This window comes from Tyto alba, unplaced genomic scaffold (genome assembly GCF_018691265.1).
Source record: "Tyto alba isolate M040663 unplaced genomic scaffold, T.alba_DEE_v4.0 Super-Scaffold_28, whole genome shotgun sequence".
NCBI lineage: Eukaryota > Metazoa > Chordata > Aves > Strigiformes > Tytonidae > Tyto > Tyto alba.
This window is the reverse complement of record NW_024881302.1, coordinates 16,383,491-16,409,116: the sequence shown is the minus strand read 5'-3', so window position 1 is coordinate 16,409,116 and position 25,626 is coordinate 16,383,491. Positions and strand designations below refer to the sequence as shown.

The window sequence follows — 25,626 nt, the reverse complement described above, 5'->3', positions numbered from 1 at the left end:
GCGGGCGGCGCGGCGGAACCGGCGATGCTGCTCTTCTGCCCGGCCTGCGGCAACGTGCTGGTGGCCGAGGAGGGGCCGCGCTGCCACCGCTTCGCCTGCACCACCTGCCCCTACGTGCGCAACGTCACGCGGAAGGTGCCGGGGGGGGGGGGGGGGGGCGGGCGGGCGGGGGATGGGGGGGGGGCGCGGAGGGGCGGCCCTGACCCAGCGGCGGCCGCCCGCAGGTGACCAGCAGGAAGTACCCGCGGCTGAAGGAGGTGGACGATGTGCTGGGCGGCGCCGCGGCCTGGGAGAACGTGGACTCCACCGCAGGTAGGGCCGGGCCGGGCCGGGCCGGGGGGGGGGGGGAAGGCCGCGGGGGGGAAGCCGGGCCTCCCCTCGCCTCACGCCGCCGCGCCTCGCTCCGCAGAGTCCTGCCCCAAGTGCGAGCACCCCCGCGCCTACTTCATGCAGATCCAGACGCGCTCGGCCGACGAGCCCATGACCACCTTCTACAAGTGCTGCAACGCGCAGTGCGGGCACCGATGGCGGGACTGAGGGGCCCCGGTGTTCCCCCCCCCCCCCACCGCGGGGCCTGAGGGGCCGCCGCCCCAAAGCCGAGGAAAGGGGCTGACCCCGGCCCCGGCCGGGGGAGCGCAGGTCCCGCGGGGATGTGGGAAGGGAATTTTGCAATAAACCTGACACTGAGCGGAGGCAGCCGACTGCTGTGTGGTTGCTTTAAAACGTGCCCGGGGGCAGGGCGGCCAAACACACCTGAGGACAGTCGGAGCCTCTCCGAGGGCGGGCTCGGGCCCTGTGGCACCGCGGGGGGGGGGCCCTCCCCCACAGTGCCGGGGTCCCGCTAGAAGCACACACAGTAAACTAATGCCACGCACAGCAAGAAACCAGTGCTTAAAAGAGAGACAGACCTTAAGGTCACTAAGCTAAAGAATAGTTACCAAACCTCAGCACGGAGCCCGCTGCTGGGCAACAACAGAAGGCAAAGCAAAGGTAACGTGTTACTGCTGTGGCCTTAGCGGGGGAGGAAAAAAAAAGGGTCCTCTGCTACAACCTGTGAAGACCCTGTAAGATAAAGCAAAAACTATGAACTATAATGCTTCACAAGCAAGTATCGGTAAAAAGAGAATATACTTAAAGTGGGATCAAATATTATCATCGAGGTTTATTCTCTAATACATTCAACAGGAAAAAGGATAAATAACAAACGCATGATGGAGCACAAATTGCAACATTTAATCTGCATTATCACTCGCTCCTACTGGCTAAACCAATTTAATACAACTCAGCTTTACCTCTTTTATACAGGGATAATCTGCACCCATTTATTCCAATTTACCTCACAGGGAAACACTCTTCCCAGTCTGAGAGTACAGTCGATCGTAGGCTCGTAGTAGATTGTTGGGGTTTCGCTCAGTTTGGGATTGTTTAGTTCTTCTTCCATAACTGGCTGAGAAAAGAGCGACACCGGGGATGGCTTTTTCATGTAGAATCGTCTGATGCAGCCAAGAGTTTCCAGACCCTACAGAAAAATTCACATACTCGAGCAGTTGTGGCGAAGAAAGGTGTGGCTCACATTTGCTCGAGCAGTTGGGGCAAAGAAAACAAATGCACCAAATGCTGCTCTACCTACAGCGCTCTCAGAAACATTAAGACAATTTATACTGAAAGTGGCTTCGCTTCACCCCCTCAGGAGACCACGGGGATGGCAGGGGTTACAGCGCAACAGAGCAAGTTCACCCAGCTGGATATTTGCTCCTTTGTTACTGTCAGCACAGTGGTTGACATCTGGCTACTCACACAGAACAAGCGTTCAACAACAGGTCTCAGCATTTAGGACCAGTTACAAATAATTTAAGGCTGGTATAGGTGTAAATCCCAGACTTGCAGGTGAGTTCTTACTCACGGGTTAGGATTCGTTCCCACAGCAACACCCAGCAAGGAAATTTATTTATGTGCTCTATTTGCTGAAAACATCTGGCATGTATTCAGTAACCTTACATAGGTATGCTTCTAGATTTACTAATATTTGGTATATTACAGATTTAAGCTCTGCCTGTGGTTTCCAAACCAGTTCTTACCAAATTTCTCGGTAGTGAGATTCAAGTTCTCCAGTCTAAAATGTACAGGTAATTGCTTGGTTTCGTGGATTTGAATTAAAATTGCCTGGGAATCTGTATTGCTCTCCCACACGTGCGTGCCACCGTACACTCGGCACTGCAGTCTGAAACCTGCCCCGAGCCCCGCGACCCCGCCGGCAGTGGTGCTGTGCCGCAGGACACGCGGGCAAGCTGCGCTGGGACCCCCGGGAGCACGCCGGTCACTCAGTGCACGGCTGGTAGCACACACCACTTGCACTGTTACCAAACGTATGAGCCTTTGGACGTACGTACACTGGAATATTGGTTTCCAGCGTTGGTAGGGGAAGTCACGCTTACGGGAAAGACTGCAGTATTGCTGCTATACTTAAGATTTCGAGTCATTACAGGGAAAAAAATAGAAATTCAAGCTTCGTTTGCAAAGTAGCAGTGGTGGCAATCAAACTTCAAGATGTGGGAAAAAAAAAATAATGAGAAACTCAAATTTTCTCGCCATCTATTTTACAATTAAGGATGTACATCTTTAAGCAGGTCTGTCAGGATAGAAGGTTTTGTTTACAGTATTGTCTAGCACAGACACATTTCAGTCTGATTCTTACATCAAAGACCACCCATCCAAAGAGTATATAAGGAAAAAATTAAGATAAACTCCATGGCGATTAACAGTCTAACTTAATATTTCACAGTGGGAAGCCACCACTCTTTAGTAACCAACTCTAATTTCAACCACATGGACACCCATTTCAGAAGCAAGCTCAAATTTTAAAATCACTAATGTGGTAATTTCTAGGACGAGTAAAGCAGGCTTCCTCCCTTCCTCACTGCGAACAGTAACTTGCTCTGGCTTTGCTTAATTTACACTAAAGGGAGAAGGTTATTTTTCATGGTTCTTTCACAGTCCCATTTTTCCTGGGACTTCCAGCAAAGCAGTTGCTGACTCTTCTGTAAGGAAGCTGAGCCAGATTAAAGCACACACAGCTGGTGATTCGCGTACCTGCAATATCTCTAAGACAGCAACAGGCTGCAGCACCCCCACGTAATGCTGCAACAGCACGCCTTCCGTTACGCCTGGTTTTGTCATGATGTGATAGAGCACAGCTTCCATCATCCCCTTACACACAGGTTTGTTCAGATTCCCATCCACGATCCTCCACGGTCTCCCAATGAAGCAGACATTCTCGCAGGCCCTGCAAAAGGCAATTTAAGTTCAGCTCTGTCAGAACTTTCTCTGCTAGCTATCACCACGACTTCTGCGTAATACAGATTCTCACTACATCCACTGCCAGTGCTTACTCACACGCTAGGTGTAAATTCTGTAGCTGCTCTGAGCAGAGACTGGTGCCAATCTACTAGACGCTTCCACAGACCTGAAGTATTCACACTAAGTGTTCACCGCCTGAGAAGCACTTTTTAGCACCATTATACAACCCAACAGTTACCTTGAGTCTCGATGACCAGGAAAGCTTTCTTTGTTACTAGCTTGATTACCCTCTAAAAGTTATCGAACACCTGCTTCAGCCTGCAACGTGCAGCAACGGTGCTCAGGTAGGAAAGAAATTCCTCACTTTTAGCATTTTGGGAATCAGAAGACAGACCCGGCATGGAAATGCCCATTTCCCAGACTGCAGTTTCTCCAGGCCTCTCCTGGGCACGTGGAAGCTTGGCACTGGACTTACTTGTGAAATAAAATTAGTTTTGTTCCTCTGATATTGGGAGCTAGTTGTTTTTTGGGAAAAAACAGGTATCAGAATTTTTTTCAGCACACATTCAAGTAGCATTAACAATAACAGTGGAGGAAAACACGGGGTTTCTCCATCATCAATGCTCACTGTCCATCAGAGCACAAAACTAAGGTTTCCAAATCTTTTACTTCCAGATACTATTTTGCTAGTGCTAAGTGTTTCCTTACTCTGCAGGCATCTGTTACTCACCCGTCCCTGGCTGCCTGGGATACATCTGTTGCAGAACTTCCTGCAAAGAAGAGAACGCGGGGTTTTTAATTAACCCAAACTCTTTATCTAGTGGAAGGAAAGGCGTCTAAGCTGTAAAATGCAACAGTTTATGCTAGAAAAAGGCAAGCAAACTACACTGCATGTTGTTCTCAGTTGCACGAGCAGCTCCAAGCTTCCCCTTTGCCTGCTTTTACCTGTCTGCAGCACACTCGTTCTTCCCACACTTCTCACAACCACGTTTGTCTACTCCAACCACACTTTTTGTGATTCCATTGCCGAATCACAGCAGGAAGTTTTATTCCTAGAAGTCTGATGACACGGCTGAACAACAGGTAATTCTACGGACTGAAAGCACTGTTTCACACAGGCAGCTATGCAGGGTCTCAGCCTGCAAGCACTCCCACAGGTTTGTTTAACTTAATGCTCCTGGTAATCACGTGGAAGTTGAGCAGAAGTCTGATTAGCTGGTGACTTGAGGATGCAAACTCGGGATTTCAGCAGGGTTCAGTTTCAAAGTGAAGGTTGTCTCTGCAACTTCCATTATGCATTATGTCATGGGTTTTAATTTACACAATGACTTAATGTAGGCATTTCTACCACACCCAGAGGCTAAGAGCTTTGGCTTAAGCCCATGTAAACCCTTCAGCTAGCCCTCATCAGTAAGAACTTTATGCTTGATAACGTAACTATTATTTCTTCCCTCCTGTGTTACAAACAAGTAGAGGAAGTTAAATGCAAAACAGGACTTCAGTGGTTTCATATTCAGAACTGCTGGAGTCTCTGCTGTTTAGGCAGTGCTGAGTTTCTTTCCTGCAGGAATTAAACAATACCCGGCTCCAATCAATACCAAGCTCTAAGATGCTACGGCTCCGTCTGCACGGAGTCACGTGGCAGCCTGCTGCTCTAAGCACGGGTAACGGCAGATCTTGGCAAAACACCACACAAGCAGTTAGCTTGTGATTCAATCTGAAATCCGAGCTGATAAAAACAAAAACAAAATAAAATCCTCAACGACCTATTTAATGTAGAGCTTGGCAAGAACTACTAGCTATTAAAAAAGAAAACTGGCAGTAAAAAGGAAATGAAAATGAAGTCAAACTGGGTTACAAACAAGGCTATTAATCTCACTGGCATGTGCTGCTTTCTGATGAATGGTTTAATGACTTTACAACTTTCGGTCATGGACATTCTAATGCACATCTACTGGTGCACTGTGTTTTCTAGGTTTAGAGATGTCTAGCCTTCAGATTGAAGCCAGAGGTGAGAAACTTCAGATCCAAATATGTTTTTGGAGAAAAGTAAGACAAGGAAACAAGCTTCTAAGGAAAACACACTTCTGGACTAGTCACAAACATTCCAGCAACAGACAAGGAGGAACATTCCTCCAAGACCTTCCAGATCAAGTAGCGTTACGCCACTTCATCTGTGAGAAATGGCAACCTCTTTGTAATGGCTTCATAAAGAGTCTAGTATTTGCTTATAAAATGGAGCTACCTGCTTGGGATCAACTGATGGTGAGCTAGTCTCTATTTCTGGGATGTAGAGTTGCCCTACGTACCTTTGGAGACTCCTGGGTTCTCTGGTAAGTAGGAGGGATCCTCATCCTGCTCCCCGGCTGATTGCTCAAGGCTAGCGATCTGCTGCTTGTGCTCAGCGCTGAGCTCAAGTTCTTTGTCCTCGGAACAAGATTCATCTTGTTCCTTGTAAGTGTCCATATTCGCAGCGTCTGGAGCGCATGCTGGGTGTTTGGCTAGGTGCTCTGTCTGCCCTCCCAGGGAGCCTGTTTCTTCATCCACAATTAAAGCTTCCTCTGTTGCAACAGGATCAGTAACACCCGCATCAGTGCTATTTTCATTTGCACTTCTCAAAGCGCTCTGTGAACCCTGGCAGAGTTGAGTGCCATCTTGATTTTGAGTCTTGCATCTCTTCCTTGGGGGTTCTTCATCACTGACGGATTGTGTGTCTTTTCCCTGCTGCTCCTCCTCTCGCAAACTTTCCTCTTCCTTCCTTGAGTCTGACGACAGGCAATCCTGTTGTACATCTGGGAGAGTGGTGTCTGCACCTTGCTGATCAGAATCATCCGGTTTATTCTTCAGACACACTGAATGTAATAGCCATGGCTTGGAAAATATTATTGCAACCAGTCTCACGGCATGGCCTCCTACTTCTAAAACCTGTTGCATTTCAATAAGATCCTATAGAAAAAAAAAAAAAAAAAAAAACAACCAACACAACACAAAAATTGTCTCAGGAGCTTTCACTGGAAAATGTCAGTTTAACCAAATATCATGGAATTGCCATCTTTAACTGTCAGCAAAGAAAGAGGAAGAGCTTAGTAGAATATTCAATTTTCTGTCCTACTGCACTGAAGTTGAAAAGATGTTTTACCCCTTAAACTTTTCTGAAATTACAGCACAAGGTATTTTTGTTCACCTTAAGTTAAAACGTAACTGGGAGAGAGTATTTTGCTTCCAAAGGTGAATGTTGGTACCTCTAGGTTTTTGAAACAGTTCATTCCTATCTCTGAGCAAGTGCTGCTTTAATTTTTGTCCTTCCTAACTGAGGCGAGATTGCTATCAGGTATTGGTATGTGATCTCTTGCCTAATATAAATAGCTTTGTTCAATTTATATTTGCTTCCTACAGCCTGGAAGATTGCCCTATTCAATGGGAATACTAAGCATGCAGAGATTAACGTATGGAAAGCAGCTGACTGTAAAACCACCTGAATGTACTGCTCCAAGCTCCTGGTGCGTTCAGGTTCCACCTCTTCATAGCTGCAGAAATGTTTGCTCAGATCAGTTTTGCAAATTCCAAAGTGGGAAGCTGCCTCTATTGCATTACGGATCTCCAAAACAGCAGCTACATCTCTGGGATTATAGCCATAACGTTCTGTACACTCATGAAGAAAGTGATCAACCTCGTAATTTTCTTCTTGGACTTTTATTAGCCTGGTAAACGTTTCAGGGAGGCAGGAGACTCCCACAGCCATCATATCAAGCAGAGAAGAAACTGCAAAGCAAATAAAACCCAAGTATGTAAGCTGTGAAGCAGTTGTTACTATGCAATACACTACAGAAAGATAAATATTCTGAGACAGATTAGAGGTGTTCTAGACTACTGAACTAAAAACAGAATTCAGTTTTCCATCTTCACTGACGCAGTTTCAGTTTTTCTTTCTGCCTTGCATATTTGTCTGAGAAGACCTGTACAAGAACAAGCTGGTTTACAAGGGCTTACCCTCATACCAAAGTGAAGCATCGCTGAAAGACAGTGTAGACTTACTGGTATTCTCTCTAACACTGGGTCTCCTTAACTCTAAGTTAATGAGGGAATCATCTCCTTTTTTCTTGAAGAAGGTCAAGTGAAAAGTCTAGGGCAAGGAAATGCTATGGAGGACCCCACTAATGAAAAAATTGGAAGCAGCTGATCCATGGCAGAAAGCTTTTGGCCAAATATGGTATAAGTTACAAGCTGACAATGTCTTAGTACAATTACTATATCAAAGCATCCCTGTGTTGGGAGACAGGTCCATTGCTGCACAGAACTGACCCCCAGTGTACGGAGCATTCTGGAGCTGAAGCGGCATAACAGCTTTTTCCAGGCCCGGACGATTAGAGGGTGGCTTTGGCACTGTTCCTACCCCTCCCCACCCTTTTCTCTGCAGGCTGCCTTTGCACCATGCCTTCTGGGACGCTCAAGTGGCAGCCAGGGAAAAATGAGAACAACTGTAACGGGCTGTCAGCTCAGCAGACCTGGAGGGCACGTGTGGCAGCAGAGGTAGGAGAAAGAATTTCTATTTTACCTCTACCACAACAGCAATAGGAATGGGCAAGGACAGCACTAGACCTTCCAACTAAAGAGCTAAACAACTAAAGGCTTTCCTGGATGCACATGCATTACAGCTTAAAGGAAGATGGCTCCTTAAGAAGGGGGAGTGCTGATAAATTGCAAATATTCAAGCTCTAAATCTTATCAAAATTACTGTCGGTAAAAGGTTGGACACCACTATTTCAGACGCTTGCACGAGACAAGTAAATGTGAATTCTCATTGAAGGAGTGCTGAAAGATTTTCTTTTCTCTTTGCAGAAGAGAAAGCTTGGGTGTGACACCATATGGTGTTTTAAGTTGCAGAAGGCACTGAAAAATCTCCTGGAAAAGGGATAACAGAGCAGAGGACAGACTTCCTCTTTGGATTAATGGTTTCCCACTATGTAAAATGCAGGCAAGAAATTGTCACCAACAAAAGGTGTCTCTAAATCAACCACCTGTCTAAGTCAGGAGAGAAAGCATTACAAGGCAAACTGCATGTGTAATGAAAAAGGACGTTCCTATTAAGAATAGTTCATATTGAGAATGTTCATATTAAGAATCATGCTCAAATCAGTTTCTTGGCTGAGGAGTTCATGATCTTTCCTGCTTCAACACACTTCTGTGCAAGTTAGGCCAAACAGGAACTAACCTGGAGAGGTGAGTCTTCCTGGAAGTGGTGTACATCGCAGCTTAACCTTCACCTGGCAGGAATTGACCACAATATTGTCACTGGGACTCAGGTTGCGCGTGCTGACAATTCCAGGGGCATAGTAGCCTCTCATCAGTAAGTAATTGGTATGAGATGCTTGACGAGCTTTTACTTCTATTCTCCGCTTGCCTCCAGAGCTGTCATCTAAGTCATCATCATCATCATCCTCATCCTCAAGTCCTTCTTTTCCCAAACTACGGCAAACAGAGGTGTTTTGTTAGTTTGGTGGGATTTTTTTTCCACATTAAGAAAGTGACTCATTACACTGAGCAGAGCAAGAACACATACTATTCTGCATTCTAGTATTTAGTCATGAACAGCTGTGGGTATGTGCAGAGCAGGCTGATTTAAAGTGCTCAGAACAAGCAACTACAGAAAAGAAAACACACTAAAGGTCCCTGGAAAAGGATCCTCCCTCTTTTTTGCAAACATGTTGAAATGAACCTGTAATATCTCAGCTTGCAGTGCTGAACCTCATTGGTTCAGCAGAGACTTCATCATAAGGGAACATCTGTCAGAGCACAAAGGCTGAGAGCGTAAGTGATACCACAGTATAGGGCAGACTGTGTTTAGTTTTAAGGGAGAAAAGGAGAAGAAAAGAATTACAGACCAAAGACTTCAGGTACTTTAAAAAATAAAACAAACAAAAAACCAGCACAAAACAAACTGCATCCAGTCTCAAAGTAAAGAGAGAATAGTAGTAGCAGCCAGGATAAACTTCCCAGAAAGAAACTTAGTCAGACAAACACTATTTCTTTCCAGGACACGGTAAGAGCCATTATGGATAAAGGTGAAGGCTCTGAACAACTTGATCTAACTCTGAAGTTGCCTCTGTTTTAACCAGGTTATGCTATGCCAAAGACAACTGACAGTTCCTTCCAACTTTATCTGAGTTAGACCTTAAGTACCTTCTTTCTTAAAACATATTTAAAAGCAAAAGGGATCATTTAGAAAAAATAGTGAGAGTACATATCCAGCTGAAAAACTGGACTCAGATGCCTGTACCCTGAAATGGGACTAGTCCAGGGTTCACTGTATTTCTGCTAATGGCCTGGGTGATAAAATAGCTTATTAAGTTTGCAGACGATCACTGAACTGGAGAGACTGCAAGTATATGAGAAGACAGGATTTGCATTCAGTACATTTCCAGTAAACTGAAGAAATAGTCTGGAAAAGAGCAGGGAGCAATTTCATATGGACAAATGCATGTTATTTATATTATAGCACTATGCACCTCTCCCTCCACAATGAAACAATTAAATAGGTAAAGGAAAAGAAACTTGTTAGAGTGAATCATAAGAATAAGCAGTGTATGAATTGGTGCAATGGGAGTTTCTGGCTGTTTTTTGGTTTTTGTTTTTTTTTTTTGGGGGGGGAAGACCATGGCCATTCATCATCTTGGGATGTATTAGCAGGCATATCACCTATATGATGTAATTGGCACAGACCTGCCAGCAAGAGAATGGCATTTGTTTTTTGACATCACAGTTCAGTGCAGAGGAAAATTATGAGACAAACAGAGATCTGGATAACACAAATAACATACCAAAACCACAAGTCAATGAACTGAGGCTACTCATTTTAACAAGTAGCGTATTATGGGAGGAGGACTACAATAACAATCTTCAAATAGGTAATCAGCTACTCTAAAGAGGAAGAAAACAAAGTATTTTCCATGTATATATACAACAGGAAGCAACAGGTTAAACTACAGCAAGAGATTTTAGTTGCCTTCTAAGCAAACACATAATGATTGTAAGGATAACTATTCATAAGGTTTGACTGCCTAGGGAGAGAGTTTCAATTTCAGTGGTAAGCAATTACTGGAGGCTTAAAAAACCCAAACAAAACACCAAACACAATCAAAGAGGAGGCAATACATAGAACCAATATTGTGGAGGCAGGTTTCACTGATAAAGCTGAAACCTTTTTACTAATCCTTCTTAGTCTTTAAAATGGGAAGGTACAATGTTGATGAAAATGCTCATCTGGCAGACACTGCTCTCCTTTCTACCTTAGCTCTGATGGCAGTGAGATGTCTAGCAATTTGAATGGCACGGATGTGAAGACAAATGCAGTCCAAGGCTATGACGACAGGCACTAACTAAAGTGCCATTAAGCCTTCAAAATGCTGTCTCAGAAATAAAAATCTGAACAATATCACAGTAAAACATGCCACAATACAGTGCAGAAAATGCTAATACTTGTCCAATTCCATTCAGTTACCCTCAAACCATATTTACTAATAGAAATAACAGTGTTTACCTTTTTACTACTTCGTTTTCCACCATAGTGCTGTCCACCACAACTATCTGCTCTGGGATTCTCACATTCACAGATATAAGTCCCAGGGAGAATAGGGAAAGCATTGCCACACACTGGCCACCAGGTCCATCCATAGGAAATGCAATCATGCCTTCTGATGCTTTGCTTTCCTGATCTTTAAATGAGAAGTTATCTGGCTGGTCTGATTTTTCAGCATCCTTGAGCTTCTCGAGGAACTGAAAGGACTCCGTACAAATTGTACTGGGAAACCGCCATGTAAAAACTCTGGGCAAAAAGACAAATTCAAAGTAGCACAGACCTTTCACACTCTGTTCTTACTGCATATGAATGTTAGACCCATGGTAGCAGAGAGCAGTCAAACAGCTGAAGTTCCGTGCTAAAGCAGGTGACCAAGTACCTTCCTACATCTGCTTTTACAGTCCTTTCCCCAGTTCCAGAACATTAAGTATTTATGCACCATGTAAAAGTCAGGTACTATAGAACAAATACAAAGCAAAGGTGTCATCTGCCTGAGCACTGAATACACTTACAGTTCAACTCCCCCACACCCAACATCCAGGTACAGTGCAGCACAATAACTAGAGAGGAAAAGCAAGCAACCATCAGAATGACGGGAGTGCTAAAGAAATCCTTCCACCACATCTCCTCTCCTCTGCACATGGCTTTGCAAAGGCTTGCCCAGCAAACTTGGCTCTATCCCCTGTACAGGACTAATTGCTAGCCGAATAAAGGGCTAACGTACATACATGTTACCTTCATCTCTTCAGCTTTAGCTGTGATGGCCAGGTGTTTTGCTCTAGATACTTCACGGGTATTCTTTCCTCCACACCAAGCAAGCCTGGGTAGATTCTTTTATTTGCTCGAACATAAACAGTGACCTTTCTGACACCCACCTGTAGTAACTCTGAGACAGCTGATAGGACATGGGCACAAAAGGCAAAGCCCGACTTTTCTTTGGACCCAGCGTGTGGTTTACTCGACGGCGATTGACCAAACTTCTCTTCTGGCACTCTAGGAAAGCCTTCACAAGAATGTCATCCCGGTACTCGCGGTACAAACGAAACGTCTGCAAAAAACCCCCGTTCAATGTAAAAGGCAGCGTTAGCTCTGAATCCACTGTTAGGCTTGCTTACTTGAGGTTTACATTAACTAAATGAAGCCACAAGCCAGAATGTAAATGATACACATAAATTTACTTAACTACACTATTCTAGTCCTTTTTATGGGCTTCCAGACTTTTCACAGTATATGCCAATTAAATCAACTAAATACTGTAGAACACTTGATATTCAAAATGCAATCAGGCTCCCACTAGAATTAGATATGAAAAAAATGCTCATCTGCAACACATTTTGGTAGAGTCTTCCCATCATTTGACCAGGAACACATGCTTCTATGAGCTTGGCTTTCTAAGCCCCACTCTTGCCTGCTGATGAGATACTAACCTGCTTTTGAAGTTCTAACTTAAAAAAAGTGGCTGACTGATAGATGGTGTATTTTTGTTGCCAAGGAGAGGCTTCCCAACACCAGTGTCAGCTGGATACTAGGACTGTCTTTGTGATATCGCCTCCAGAGCATGATTCCAACTACTCAAGTGGGCACTAAATCATGATACAGTTTGACCCAATGGAAGGCATGTGGAGTTTATTTCATGTGGTTTTTGGGGACTGCTTCAACCTCACATCTTGCAATCTCATCCTGAGAGAAAAGCAATATACTGAGAATCCGCCTAAAAGACACCACTTCCTAAAAGCAGAAAAGAATAATCTCCACAGAATTGATACAAATCTAAGCTCCCGGGTTTCTTTTCTGCCATTTGAAAAAGGCATCTATCAAGGTAGGAAGGAGAAACTCTTTAGGGTTGTACAACCCATAAAGTTTGGTCCAGATACTGTACCTGAAACGACTGGCAAGATTTCATCTGGTTATCCGAGAGTGCCAAAGTGCTCTGAATCAAATTCTGTAGCACTAGAAAATGAATATCATAGACACTGGGGAAAAAAAAAAAAAAAAAAGTTTTATTAACAATGATTTTTGAGCATGAGTTACCTAACTATTAAACTAGCACAAAAATATACAAGCTCAATCACCTGCTTCTGAAATGGATGCATAAAGGCATGAGATCACTACAGATGAGGATCATTCGTGTAAAAGAGCCTGTCACGTTTTCCCTGACCTTCCACCCTGAATTTCTGGATCAGTCCAGACAATCAGACACAAAACATAGTTCTCTCTGTTAACATCTCTTCCTCTTAAGGTATAGCTCCCACACAGAAAATATACACAGTTGTCCTAATGATAACAGACCACCATTTTGAGAATGGGCATCACTGCTGTCATTTTACTCATCAAATCTATAATCCGTCAGAGGTCCCTACAGCCTTGTGAGAGTATTTTGCTATTAATAAATTTATACACAGTAACAAACAGATGAAAAATGCACTGAAGTAGAAGATTATATATACACACAAAACTTTCACAGACGTGAGGGCTGACATGACCTTGGAGTCCTAATGGAAAAAAATGGTTCTACTGCCACTCACCTGCTTAGACTATCCTCTTTTGTGTTTTGATTTGTGTCTTCTCCAATTGCCAAAACTCGAAATCTAGTTAAGAGAAGGGAAAGGAAGACACTGAAACAAAAGCAACATTCTGTGATTTTATATCAACCGTGAAACCCAGAGGCTGACAAGTGCAACTGCTAATGAGGCGAATGTTGGAACAGTGCAGGGGAACTATCTGCTCCAGCAGCCCTCGGCATAAGTGTCAAAAATTAAAAGAACTGTTCAGATCAATCTTCCTCACTCCACTAAGCTCTCTGCTGACAAGGAGATAACACACACGTACAGAAGACAGTACAGAACTGTATGGATTTGCTATTCTCTGAGGTTTTGGACCTCCAGTTACCATCATCAGCACTTCTGCTGTTACATACAGCTCTTCCCAAAGTAAGAAAATTTACAAAGGTGTTAAATTTGTTATCATAAAATAGTTCGAGACCCAAATTTTCACACTTCTCTCCAAGTGTTATTCATCATGAAAGAGCCTGATGATCTGGGGCTAGAGAACACTATAGAAGGTTGAGTGCTCTTCTGCATCAACGGTTTTAGCAGCACTGAGACGATTTAGCTTAGCAGCCAGCTTCAAGTTGTGATATAAAATGGGGCCAGTTAATCTGGAAAATGGCAAAGGTAAGTCTTCTATTCCATTAAAATGCTACACGTGAGTACCAGCATCTCTAACAGCAAAGATGAGAATGTGTCAATTTATGAAAACCTGATATTGTGAATTTCTGGTTTACAAAAAGTCTTACTTAGCAAAATGGGAATGGTTTAAAATAAGCCAGTTTGTGCGAATAACTGAAAATTAATTATATGCATTTAGGAAGTATGAATTTGAAAGAAATGTTGCTTGTTGTATTTACTGAAACTTCTTTTGATACGAAGAATACAAGTAACACAGGGTGTAAATTAGGCGTAACAGAGAAGAGGTCTACTCTTGAAATGCCCTCCTCTCTCACTGTCTCAGCCCACATGCAGGGTCAAAAGCACCATAACTCATACCTGGAAAAGAGTTCCTGCAATGTATCAGGAATCTCAAGTTTCGGATTCCCCAGGGTTGAACTGAATTTCTCTTTCAGTCTTTCCACAAACTCTTTAAACTCCTTTGCACAAACCTTTGAAAATAAGAGACAGAAATGTTACCAACCTCAATTTCTCAGAGTGGGAAAAGACCCTTGACTGTGAAGTGTTTATGGAAAATTCTAGTAGAAATAGCTGGTTTTGAATTATCAAGTCAGAAACAGTATAGCAGACGAGAGAATGCATCAGAAAAGCCCTGTGGAGGTTGTATGCTGAATATTCCTTAACAGCTGCAGATTCTGCCTGTGATCATGCTCACAGCTACATGCAACCCACCATGAACATGTTTTCTAAGAGCAATTACACTGAATTAATAGCATAAGATCTCTTGCTGGAGCTTTGCTTAAGCTTTGGCTTAAGTCTTTTTTTTCTCTTCATACCCTTCACAATCTTTGTCATGTTCTCCATTAAGTCTGTTTGTACAGTCACGGCTTGGAGGACACCTGTTACATGAGAGGAACAGTCCTGTACCTATCCGGAAACAAGTTTTTATTTGTTTCTATAGACAGACTTCTGGGATGGAGACACATGCATTTATTTCAGCAAAGTCTCATCAGTGAACAACTATTCTTCACTGAAACAAAAATGAATCTAAACAGAACTGGTTGGGATTTTCTGACAATAATATGAATTGTCATTCCTGGACAAACCCAAAGAAAATCTTGCCATGACATTGTTCCAGTTGTGAAAATGTTTTGGAATTCAAAATGGAGTTGTTTGCACTGAAAGTATAAACAGCTTTTCAAATTGAAATGTGGTTGATGTAAGCCATAAAAACTCAAAAATGAAATAAAATCTTTTGACTGATCAAATCAAGCCTTCTCTCATGAAATTTGCTTACATTTGTGCACTCATCCACAGCAGCTAAGACAATATTTTGACATGGAACCAGAGCAAAAAATAAGAAATTACAGAGCAAAAATGTTTTCTTGCTCAGATAACAAGGAGGCTTGGAGGATTAAAAAAATATATATATACATATATAAAAATAGTGCATATAGATGCTCAGTCATGGATGTTTATAAACAAGCACACTTGAAACAACAAAATTTTTGTTGCACAGCAGTGCTACTTATGTGCCTTTAGAAGGCTGCCGGCATCCACTTTACTCTCAAAAGAGGAATGATGCTGCATTTTTACAAGGATGCTATTTTTAACACAGCTAAGGGTACAAGGGAGAGATAAGATATGAAATCACAGTAAAAGAGTTCAAGTACTCAGTAATCCAAACAACGTGAAGTACTCTATGACCTTTAGAATACTTCCCTCCTACCTGTGCATCTTCATAATTATTTTCTCTATTCATAAAATCGTCAATGAGAGCTTTATCTTGGTAAACCTCAGCAAGGCAAACTCTGAAAAAGACACAATTGAAGGTCTTTACATATTTGAAATTTTCTCAATTCAATACAGATTTGATAGCACTAGGGTGCAAAAAAGTTGAAATTTATATTCATGTGAAACAAGACAAAAAAAAAAAATAGGAGGAATATATCCCTTCACTCAATGTCAGGAGAATTTAGCCTATACCTAGAACATAGACGGAAACCTTCTTACTTATAATTAAGGTAGGTCTGTGGATTTCTGACAATATAGCGAGCTCTTCGTCCAACAGAATGAGAAGTTTTATCGAGGGACTCCTCAAAGCTGGCATGCATGATATCCCGAACTACTTGCCATGGAACAAAGGGCCCTTTTACCTGGGTAAAGAACAACAGTGTTTGGAGTTAAACTTCAGCTTTTACGTACACAGATGAGGAGCAGAACCAGGGTGAATTCCTAGGACTTATTGAAATGTGTGTTCAGTACAGAGACCCCTTAAATACAGGTCCTACTAAATACCTTTGCATTTAGCACATGACTAGCAATTCGGCACAGCATGAGCAGACTGTCTTCTTGCACTGTCCAGGTGACACGCAGACGCGTCATTCTCTGCAGGGCACTCTGGTCAGCTTCATCATGGTAGCGGAGTCTTTTGCTTTTTTCTACAGAAGTCTCTTCTGACAAATCCAGAAAAAAACCTGGAAGTTATCTCAGCACTACATACTCCGATTAATTCAAACTCCTATCACTGCCAGTATCAACACCAACTGGACTTTGTAAGAATGAAAGACAAAAGCAGAGAAGGAAGTAGCAGTTCAGAATGTAAAATGCATTAATACCTCTCCCTGGAATAAGAAAATAAGCACTTTAGTTAGCAAACTGACTACTTAGAGCATCATACCGTGAAGCTTTAAGCCAGCTATCAAAAGTTGATGGTGGATTGGAGGGAGTTTATCTGGTGCAGACATGACTGGAATTTCTTTAGTTTGTACAGTGCAGTAGTGCCATCATGACTCCCACACAGGTAACAGTTACAGCACGCTGCTGTTTTTCTCCAGAGCTAGTGTACAGCCCCAGGACACCTGAACCTCTTCACTGAGAGAGGCAACCCAAAGAGATGGCCAGTAAGTTTCCATTTCTCACACTAAGCGACAGTCACATCACCTTTTCTAAAGCAACTCACAGCAGGCCTATGCATTAAAAAGAATGCTTCTTTTTCCTGATGTGCTAGTTACTAACCTTTCTTCTTCTTCTTTGCCTTCTTTCCAATGTCTCTCCTAAGCCTCTTCCTCTTTTGGCTTTTCCCACCTCTCACTCGTTTGGTTCGATCCTGGGTTGGTTCTTTACTTATTTCAATACATTCCTCTTTCTGGACAGGTGACTCAGACCGTACCTTTGCTTCTCCCAATACATTAATTTTGTTACCTAAAATGACACATATTTACTGTAGTAGAGCTTTATAGCAATTACATTCTACAATATTAAAATATAAGGAGCAAATGCCAAAGTTCCAATAAAATTAAAAGACAGATGCCCTCTCAGACTTGCCCTTTCTTAGTCACGTCATTTCATGCCACCTTCTCAGCAGCTCACAGAATAAAATTCCACATAAATGAGGAATCATTAAGTAATTACTAAGTCTAGTGCACACTGCACAAACACAAGGGAACTGAATTGAGGCTTTGTATTCAATCTGAAGCATTTCCTCCTCCTTAGCTTAAATGTTAGGCTATGCAATTTTAATAGTGCCTGGTCGTACAAAACATTGATCCTTCTAGACTTTCTGCAAGCTGCATATCAGAAGTTACAAAGGATAAAAATTATAGCTCTATAGGAAAGGAAATTATTTACATATCTATTTTACTGCCCCAGAAGTATCCTAGATCATTGTAAGGAGACAGGAACAACCCATATCATCAATACTGGACAAAAAAAAATTATTGTTCCATATATCCAGAAATAGGGAAGGAAAATATTTATCTATTTTACTGCCCCAGAAACATCCTAGATTACCATAAGGAGACAGGAATAACCCACATCCTCCATACTGGGTTTGACAAAGACAGTAACAGCTGTAATACAGTTACAGACCCCACCACCAGCATCACCATCTTACCTCCAGTACTGAGTGGAAGGGGGTGTTTTGTTAAGAAGGTTTGGAGTCTCACTGTCAGTCCGTTTTCAGAAACTGTACTTTCCTAAGACAACACAGCTTTCAAAAAGGTGATATGCAAAAGGAGTGCACTGGTTTTAACATCACTATACATGATATCCTTTGAATAGTGTCAGAAAAGAATTTTCAGTATAAAGGAAGAGATCCCTGGCTACAATGAAGAATTAATTTATCTTATTACTACCACATATTTGAATGGCTCTAGAGCTTTTCGCAAATCATACTGTAATGACCAGCAGATTATGAATGTTAGAACTTCAGCAAATCTCCTCAAGTTTAAAAGAAGTCATCACTGGAAAAGAAATGTTTGATTATTTCACTGCTACAGAGGGTGAGCAGAATTTTCTGTAAAGTAGTATTTCTTCAGAGCATTTTACATTCCAAAGGAACTTCTAAAGTGCACAAAACCAAAATGCAAACACAAACATCTGAGTAAATGCCTCCTACACCATACTCTATTCATCTTAAATCTGAGCCCAAACTGATTGCAATGTATTAGTTTTGGCATTCTCAGCAAAACTCATTTCTCTTGCATGGAATTCATTGGTGATAGAAGCTGGTCACAGACATAGAGATGGAAGCCAAGACTGAAGAATTACAGGAGGTCCTGTTAATCTGTGAACAACTCTGTGACAGAACAGCAGATGAAATTCAAAGTGAAATGATCCTGCCTGAGGTCAAAACCAAGAAACTCTTACTTTACATTTACACTGATAGGCTCTAATTTGACCGGTACTAAGGTAGGACAATTACAGACAATTGTGTAAAAGTACTTGTTTAATGCCTGGTAATGGTCAAAAAGCAAAGCAAATATAAGAAATTCTTGGAAAAGGAGAGCAACACTATGCAGCTATAAAACCCCATAATTGGCTACAGCCTGAATGCACTATGTGATTCTATTTTCACCTTCAAAAGGATATAGTAGAACTAGAACAAGCTAAAAGAAAGGGAACAAGAATGACTGAAGGCAGAACAGATCCCATGCTGGGAACAGTTATGTAATCTAGTAGATGCCAGTCTTTAAAAAAAAAAAAGAAAACCAAAACCATATGATAATGGGAAACATGAGAGATGTTTACAAAATCAAGTGAAACAGAAAGGGTAATGGAGAATGGTATTTTTTACAGCTGCGCTTAATACTGCAATTATTAGGGACCTTAAACCATCAAAAGGAAGTGGTGACACATAATAGGACTTTGAAACATGTTGCTACATGAGGTTGTAGATACTAAAGATTTACATGTGTCCAAAAAACAATTAGACAAATCAGTGCAGGAAGAAAAAGTTATTAGCAGCTTTGAAACATCACCCTCAAGTTTAGAATGTCCTTGAGCCAAACTTGCAAACATCTGTGAGAATATTCTGAGGAAATATCACTACACATCTACCTTGCTCTTACAACCTTCCCTACAAATCTTTTACTGGCAACCAGCAGAGACAGGACATTAGCCAGAAATGGGATAGCCATCCTTATTTGCCTCTTTTGGGCTTCCTAGTATTTTTTTTTTTTTTTCTGTGTGTATTTCCTTGTTCTGGATGTTTCAGTTTTCATCTGACAACTTCTACATTTCAGAAAGGTAAGAGGCACCACTAAGGAATCTAAATTGCTTGCTTAATCAAATACTTCTCCTTTGGTTGAATGCACTATCAAATTCGGTTCAGATAAAATTTATGTCCAATTCTTTCATTCACTTCAGCACCACGATTTACCACATCTGGCATTCATTTCTTTTCAGTGATGCAAAGCCTTACTGAGACACATGACTGAGAAAGCATGCAAGCAGTAACGTTTTGCTATTAGTATCTCAACCTTAAGAATATTAAAATTTGGAAAGTCATTACAGTATATGAAATACCCACCTTCCTAGTCTTATTGATGATGTAGCTTGTCCAGATCCAATTGCGTTTTAGATGCCCATAAAAGCTGGAATCCAGACCTGCAGCTCCCAACCCATCTCCAGGGATAGTTCCATCATCAACCACCTCTCGACTGCCTCTAAGAGTAACAAAATATACAGTAATCCTTTTGTAGGGAGTGCCTTCTCAACTGCTCCGAAGTGATGTGTGTGCAATGTGCAGAACTTTCCCCTTGCCCTCCCGATTTAGATAGGGCTGGGAAAGACGAGGAAAAAGAGATGCTCCTTCCCCTACCCCTGTAGCATGACAATAATGCCTTTCCATTAAGTTTTAATCCCTGATATTTAATGACTGAGCTTTCAGTTTAAAGATTACACCCAGAACAACTTTATTATTGTTAACTAAGATCCAGTGGCCATATTAAACTCAGTTCTAAGCACTATTCCTACCACAGAACTAGATAAAATACCTGCTCAGATGAAAAACTTTCTCAGGACGAGTGTGGGGAAAATCTTCCACAGGAACTAAAGGCAATCACAACCCTGCATTTTTCACACTGATTATCAAGCACTGATCTCTCTGGTTTTCTAACAAATACATTAAAGCTTGTTTAAATACACATACAAGCCAAAAAACCCCAATGCACTGCAATTCTCTGCCTGGAAAGGAGATGAAACTAACAATGAATTGCATGTAATGACTGAACTGGTACCCTTCATGAATGAGCTATTTAATATTAGTGTGGTGTTACAGTGCAGAATGAAAAAAAGATTTTTTTTCTTCTTTATGACACCTCACAAGAAATCAGAGACAAACTTACTTCCTCAAAAAATAAAAAGGAAAATCTAACTATGAATAAGCTTGGCACAAGCAGTAGCAACGACAGCTCTGACAACCCAGTAACACCAGCACCGAGTATTTAAGTCCTTTTTCACCTTAAGATTTTTTGAAAGCTATCATGAAAAAATTATTTCACTCAAGCTTTCAATAGACAACTCTTCCATTATAGCATTACACCATCATTTAAATCCAAAAACTATTTATTGACCTTAAAGATGCTGTAGTCATCTCCAGCCTAACTGCAAGTCAATACCAGACAGCCAATTTAAAAGATTTCTTACCATACAATAGAGACTATATGCAAAAGCTGACAAGTGGAATGAACAGAATTTTTTTTTCTATCAGCAAGTATCAGTGGAATTAGGTTCCCTCACATCCATTCATTTTTCTAAGATAACTTGATATATCTACCTCTAACACTGAACTAACTGAAAATACTTCTAAGCAGAGAGTTTATTAAAACAGAATAGAATATTGACAAAACTAAACCACAGTGCACAACACTCAGTATAACTGGCATTCTGCATGGTTGTCACAGGTTGTGAGTATGCAATTCTCTCAAGTGTTCTGGTTGTGATCAGGCAGATGAAGTGCTCCGGAGATCACTGCCAGATTTCACCAATACCACATTAGAAATTAATCTGTAAACAATATGCAGCAAATTGCAACACAGAAGGACAAATTTCAGAACGTGACACAGGAGCTACTGAAGCTATAGGGTACTTGAGATACCGTGTGATATAAAGCCCAGGAACAGATAATCTTTAAACTTTTCCCTTGCATTAACTGTACTTAGGAAGCATTCCTTCCCTCTCTACTTTGCTTTCCCCAAGGCTCTTGCAATGTATGTCTGTACTACTTCGGAAGGAAATCTGAATATTTTTCTCATTCCTTTAGTGTGAAAACCTGCTTGGTAGACAAGTTACTTGTAAACGTGATTCATAACTACACGTCTTTTTAATCAGATAGCTTCTGAATTACAACAAAAACCAAAACAACCCCTCAACACCCAACTGAAATGCTAGGGTCTTAACTGTATTTCCTATTGAATAACATCCTCTGAACCAGTTCTTTTTCCCCACTCTATTCAATCAGCAAAACAAGGATGAAGATGACATACGTGGTATATTCCAACATTGCACACTTTCGTTCCAGATTGTGTTTATCCACTGCTGACTCTTGTTCCATTTCTACATCTAGTGCAGTCTCCTCCCCTTGAAGATTACTTCTCTTTGAACGAGGACAGCGGACAACTCCTAGACATACAAATGGTTTTGACTATCAACATGAGAAGTAAGACTTCAACCCATTTTCAGTACACCCTGCTATGGCAAACTACTGCTCCCCAACAGTACTAACAGTTTTTCCACTTCTCAAAACATGCCACCTTCTTACAGAGGCTAATGGTGCTCCAGTTAACTTCCAATACAAGGCACTAAGCTGTCCAAAACTGTATTCAGGGCAGAAGTATCAGGAGGCTGGTGCCTTTCATAAGGAAAAAAATTCAGCAGTCAACTGATATTATTCAAGGCATGGATCACAGCCTTTCAGACACTCAAATATGTCAACAATCCTCAAGAAATGATGAGGTAGGTCATGACTGCTGAAACACAGTGCGAACATTTTGTATGCCTGACACCTTCATGTTGGGGATAATTTAGGATGTAGCAGAGGAGTCATCTGATGGTTTTATAGTAATAGAACTCAAGGGTAGGAAGAAAACCCAATTTCTGGCTTACTCCTGCTTTTTCGCTGCTCATGGTATGAAGACAACAGGGCAAGACTGGATCTCAGGCAGGTATCTGATCTGGAGGCTCAACATAAATTTAAATCCAGTACAGAGCGATTTTCCGCTCAAGGCTCAACATGGAAAATACTTAACTGGAACACAACAAAGCTTCTATAAACATGCAAACTGGTGAAACAATATAATTCCCTTATTTTGGAGGCTAAAAGTAATCATGGTCTGACTAGCCTGCAAAAGCTGCAAAATCACAAACACACTATCATTTGACAAATGTGTAAGGAGCATTTTACACATAACTGCTTCAGTGCAAAAGAGACAAAATTACAAATAGATCCTTTTACCTGGCTGACTAAATTACAGAAACACAGAATAGTGTTGCCTAGGGTTTCAGGAGAAATATCTTACCTCTAGGTATTTATGTGTTTTGGGTTCTGTTTGGTTGGTTGGGGTTTTTTTTTGTGTGTTTTTTTGTTTTTGTTTTGTTTTGTTTTTTTTTTTTCAATAATGTATACTTGTAACTATATCCTATTTAAAAATGTAGAAGAACCAAACGAAAATAAACTCAAAAAGCCTGGGGTGCATAAACTCCTTTAACTTCCACTTCTCATTTAACTTGGGCTATATATTAGAAGTTTTAGCAACGTCCTTCTAAGGAAAAGGGCTCTCTGTTTAAACTAGTAGAGAGCTATGGTGAAAATATACCAGTAGCTTTATTCAAAAAGGCCTCTTCACACCTGGATTAAAATGTAACAGTGCTGTTATCAAATCTGATACTTCTAACAAGACAGCAACAATTTTCCATTAACACTGCTCTGAAAACTTCAAGTGTATAGTTCTGTTTCTTGGATCTCAACTTCACAGAATGATATGGACAGAACTTCTAGCATTTTTTGATGCACAAGGAGACCAGCCAAGAGAACAGAACATCGGAAGTGACAAAACAGAGGCTGCCTCACGTTTTAGGAAAGGAGGAGGAATTGTGGTATGAACAAAATCAACAATAAAGGTGAAAAAAATGTAAAATTATACCATACCCAGTGGTGTATTAAGACAGACACACTGCAAATCAAACCAGAAGTTTTCCACATCCTGCATGGTATTCAGAACATATAAGCGTCTCTCAAATGGGCGGCTACTTTGAGCCAGGTTATAGTGGGGGTCACAGATAGTGGTATCAACAATCACAGCATTTCTCTTCATATACACAAAGACCTGTCAAGTACAGTATGTTTCAGGCTGGTAGGTAAAAATAATTGAAATTGCCTAATCTACAGGACACACAACTTAATCTAGTTTAGGACTGTTTAGCATCTTCTCAGTCTTTGCTATTTTGAGAGAGTACTCTGACAGAGGACACTCCCCTACCCACCCTATTGCACTGTAGTCCCAAACTTCCCTTGCCAGAGATCCAGAAATGTCATTTCTAAATTTAGAACAGTTTATTTTCTCCCTTGTGCACAGGATATTCCAAGTTTCCACAGAGAGTGACCATTTCCTATAAACTCTCATTCAGGATTTGAATAGATGTGTTTAGGGCCTGATTATCTTTCTTATCCTCATAAAATATGTTGGGACTGCCATCTCCTTTGCATGTGATCTCTATTTATAAAAAGATTCATACAAACATCATTATTTTACTTGGATCAGAGACTTGATTTTGTGTCAGACATCCAATGCCTAACACCTTGATGGAACAGAACGTGGCATGCTCATTTTTCATAAAGTCCTGCCAGTCTGAAACCTCCCAGATCATTAGTGCATGCAATGTTCAACGTTACAAATTTCAGTACTGTCTTTCCAGATAAAGAAGGAAAAGTTATCTGCACAACTTGCAGTATGTCACTGGGATCTGGAGGTTTACATATATATATGAAACATCAGTATTTTACTTGATTACTTAAGGTAATTACAAACCCCAGATCTTGCATTTGTTTCACTGGACAAATAACATGAAGAATAATGGCTAAATTCTTAAAAGAATTACCTGGTCTTTGTCTTGGAACTTCTCTGTTGGGCCAAACTGTATCAGTCCCATATAACATAATCTTTGAAGGTTTTCTACCACTGAAAAGATGTACCTCCTACAGCAATATTAGGAGTATTAATAAAAGCAGTAACAATGATACCAGAAAACATGCCATTTCCATACAGCAACCTGAAGTTTCAGGAAACCCTGCTTTTTTGAAATACTGAGTTTTAGAATTTCTGAGGTAGTATTTTGTTTGAATTGTCAGCTTACAGAAAATGTACAATATCTTTTTCTCAAATCATAAACACAATATATTAACCAAACTAAAATTTTGTTAACAAAGAAAAAATTAGCCAGAAATACCATATGAAAAAACGAATCAAACAAAGCCAGAACAGCATCAGATCTGCAGACAATTTTGTGTTATGAAAAGAAGACACGAGTAAGAAAACATGACTGCTAAATATGCGCTGGTAAACCCTCACACGTGTACATATAAAGAACTGGGCAACGATCCTTGCAGTTCAGGTTGTTTACAATTATTGCTCCAAGAAACTGCTTTCAGTTGCTTTGGCAGAGCAAGTGCAACATTTCCCATGCTGTATATCTACTTATATGGCAAAATTTTGGAAGTTTCAGGAAACTTTTTCAAGACCAAGTTTCTGAGAGTTTGTCAAAAAATTCATCTTTGTCCACATTTATCTCAAGAAGAGCTGTGCATTTAAATTGGAATTGTATTTTGGCAGGAGTTTTCTCTGGGGCTCAGAAAGATCATTTGACAGGCCTAGAAACAATGAAGCAAATTTGGCTGAGTTATAAGTTTTAGTGAATGGGGGGGCAAAGAGAAAACTTGGTTATATATCATACTGTTTTGCATGAACCTATCAGATGGAGCTTCACATTTCAGAAAATACCATAAATCCAGTTCCCTAGTTACTAAGGTTTAGCAAGTAATAGGTTCAGCATTGCAAACCTGAGCTGACAACAAGTCCTGACAGCTGATATTGTCTATCACTATTCACTTGCCAATGACACATTTGCAGGTTTGCAAAGTGTTGTATAAGCCTCCAACCATCCACATCCATGCCATTAGCAACGACTTTCTGGGGAAACTAACATGGTGCTGTTGATTCCACATATTCAAATCACTTCCCTTTAATGTTGCTTTCCCTTCCTATCTTCAGTCCAATCTCAATTTTTAAATCTCCTAGATGAGGAATG

At 41.2% G+C, this 25,626-nt stretch overlaps 2 protein-coding genes across 4 annotated transcripts in view; one reads left to right on the top strand and one right to left on the bottom strand.

Moving 5' to 3' along the window:
* Nucleotides 1-24: 24 nt before the first annotated feature.
* On the top strand, nucleotides 25-693 carry POLR3K (RNA polymerase III subunit K). Its single transcript, XM_042798537.1, has 3 exons — nucleotides 25-135; nucleotides 225-312; nucleotides 410-693. Exons 1-3 carry the CDS (start codon nucleotides 25-27, stop codon nucleotides 535-537), a joined length of 327 nt encoding a protein of 108 aa, XP_042654471.1. The 3' UTR covers nucleotides 538-693.
* Nucleotides 694-1,137: 444 nt separating this feature from the next.
* Nucleotides 1,138-25,626, bottom strand: part of GTF3C1 (general transcription factor IIIC subunit 1) — a 43,578-nt gene continuing 19,089 nt past the window's right edge. For all 3 annotated transcript variants that reach the window (XM_032983565.2, XM_042798533.1, XM_042798534.1), the window contains exons 18-37: nucleotides 24,421-24,517; nucleotides 23,471-23,648; nucleotides 21,810-21,945; nucleotides 19,853-19,988; nucleotides 17,936-18,017; nucleotides 17,059-17,244; nucleotides 16,339-16,496; nucleotides 16,054-16,196; nucleotides 15,770-15,851; nucleotides 14,419-14,531; nucleotides 13,399-13,461; nucleotides 12,753-12,846; nucleotides 11,749-11,921; nucleotides 10,835-11,119; nucleotides 8,510-8,763; nucleotides 6,773-7,059; nucleotides 5,607-6,243; nucleotides 4,028-4,067; nucleotides 3,091-3,283; nucleotides 1,138-1,519 (exon numbers count right to left, since the gene is read on the bottom strand). In XM_032983565.2, the coding sequence (XP_032839456.2) occupies nucleotides 1,298-1,519; nucleotides 3,091-3,283; nucleotides 4,028-4,067; nucleotides 5,607-6,243; nucleotides 6,773-7,059; nucleotides 8,510-8,763; nucleotides 10,835-11,119; nucleotides 11,749-11,921; nucleotides 12,753-12,846; nucleotides 13,399-13,461; nucleotides 14,419-14,531; nucleotides 15,770-15,851; nucleotides 16,054-16,196; nucleotides 16,339-16,496; nucleotides 17,059-17,244; nucleotides 17,936-18,017; nucleotides 19,853-19,988; nucleotides 21,810-21,945; nucleotides 23,471-23,648; nucleotides 24,421-24,517 (3,559 nt within the window). In that variant the 3' untranslated portion in view covers nucleotides 1,138-1,297. The remainder of the gene's footprint in view (nucleotides 1,520-3,090; nucleotides 3,284-4,027; nucleotides 4,068-5,606; nucleotides 6,244-6,772; nucleotides 7,060-8,509; nucleotides 8,764-10,834; nucleotides 11,120-11,748; nucleotides 11,922-12,752; nucleotides 12,847-13,398; nucleotides 13,462-14,418; nucleotides 14,532-15,769; nucleotides 15,852-16,053; nucleotides 16,197-16,338; nucleotides 16,497-17,058; nucleotides 17,245-17,935; nucleotides 18,018-19,852; nucleotides 19,989-21,809; nucleotides 21,946-23,470; nucleotides 23,649-24,420; nucleotides 24,518-25,626) is intronic.

Excerpts from the sequence above, each read along its gene's own strand:
- POLR3K (XM_042798537.1), top strand. The coding sequence starts at position 25 with ATGCTGCTCTTCTGCCCGGCCTGCGGCAACGTGCTGGTGGCCGAGGAG. Across the intron at positions 136-224 it reads TGCGCAACGTCACGCGGAAG|GTGACCAGCAGGAAGTACCC; the intron begins GTGCCGGGGGGG and ends GGCCGCCCGCAG. Across the intron at positions 313-409 it reads GAACGTGGACTCCACCGCAG|AGTCCTGCCCCAAGTGCGAG; the intron begins GTAGGGCCGGGC and ends CTCGCTCCGCAG.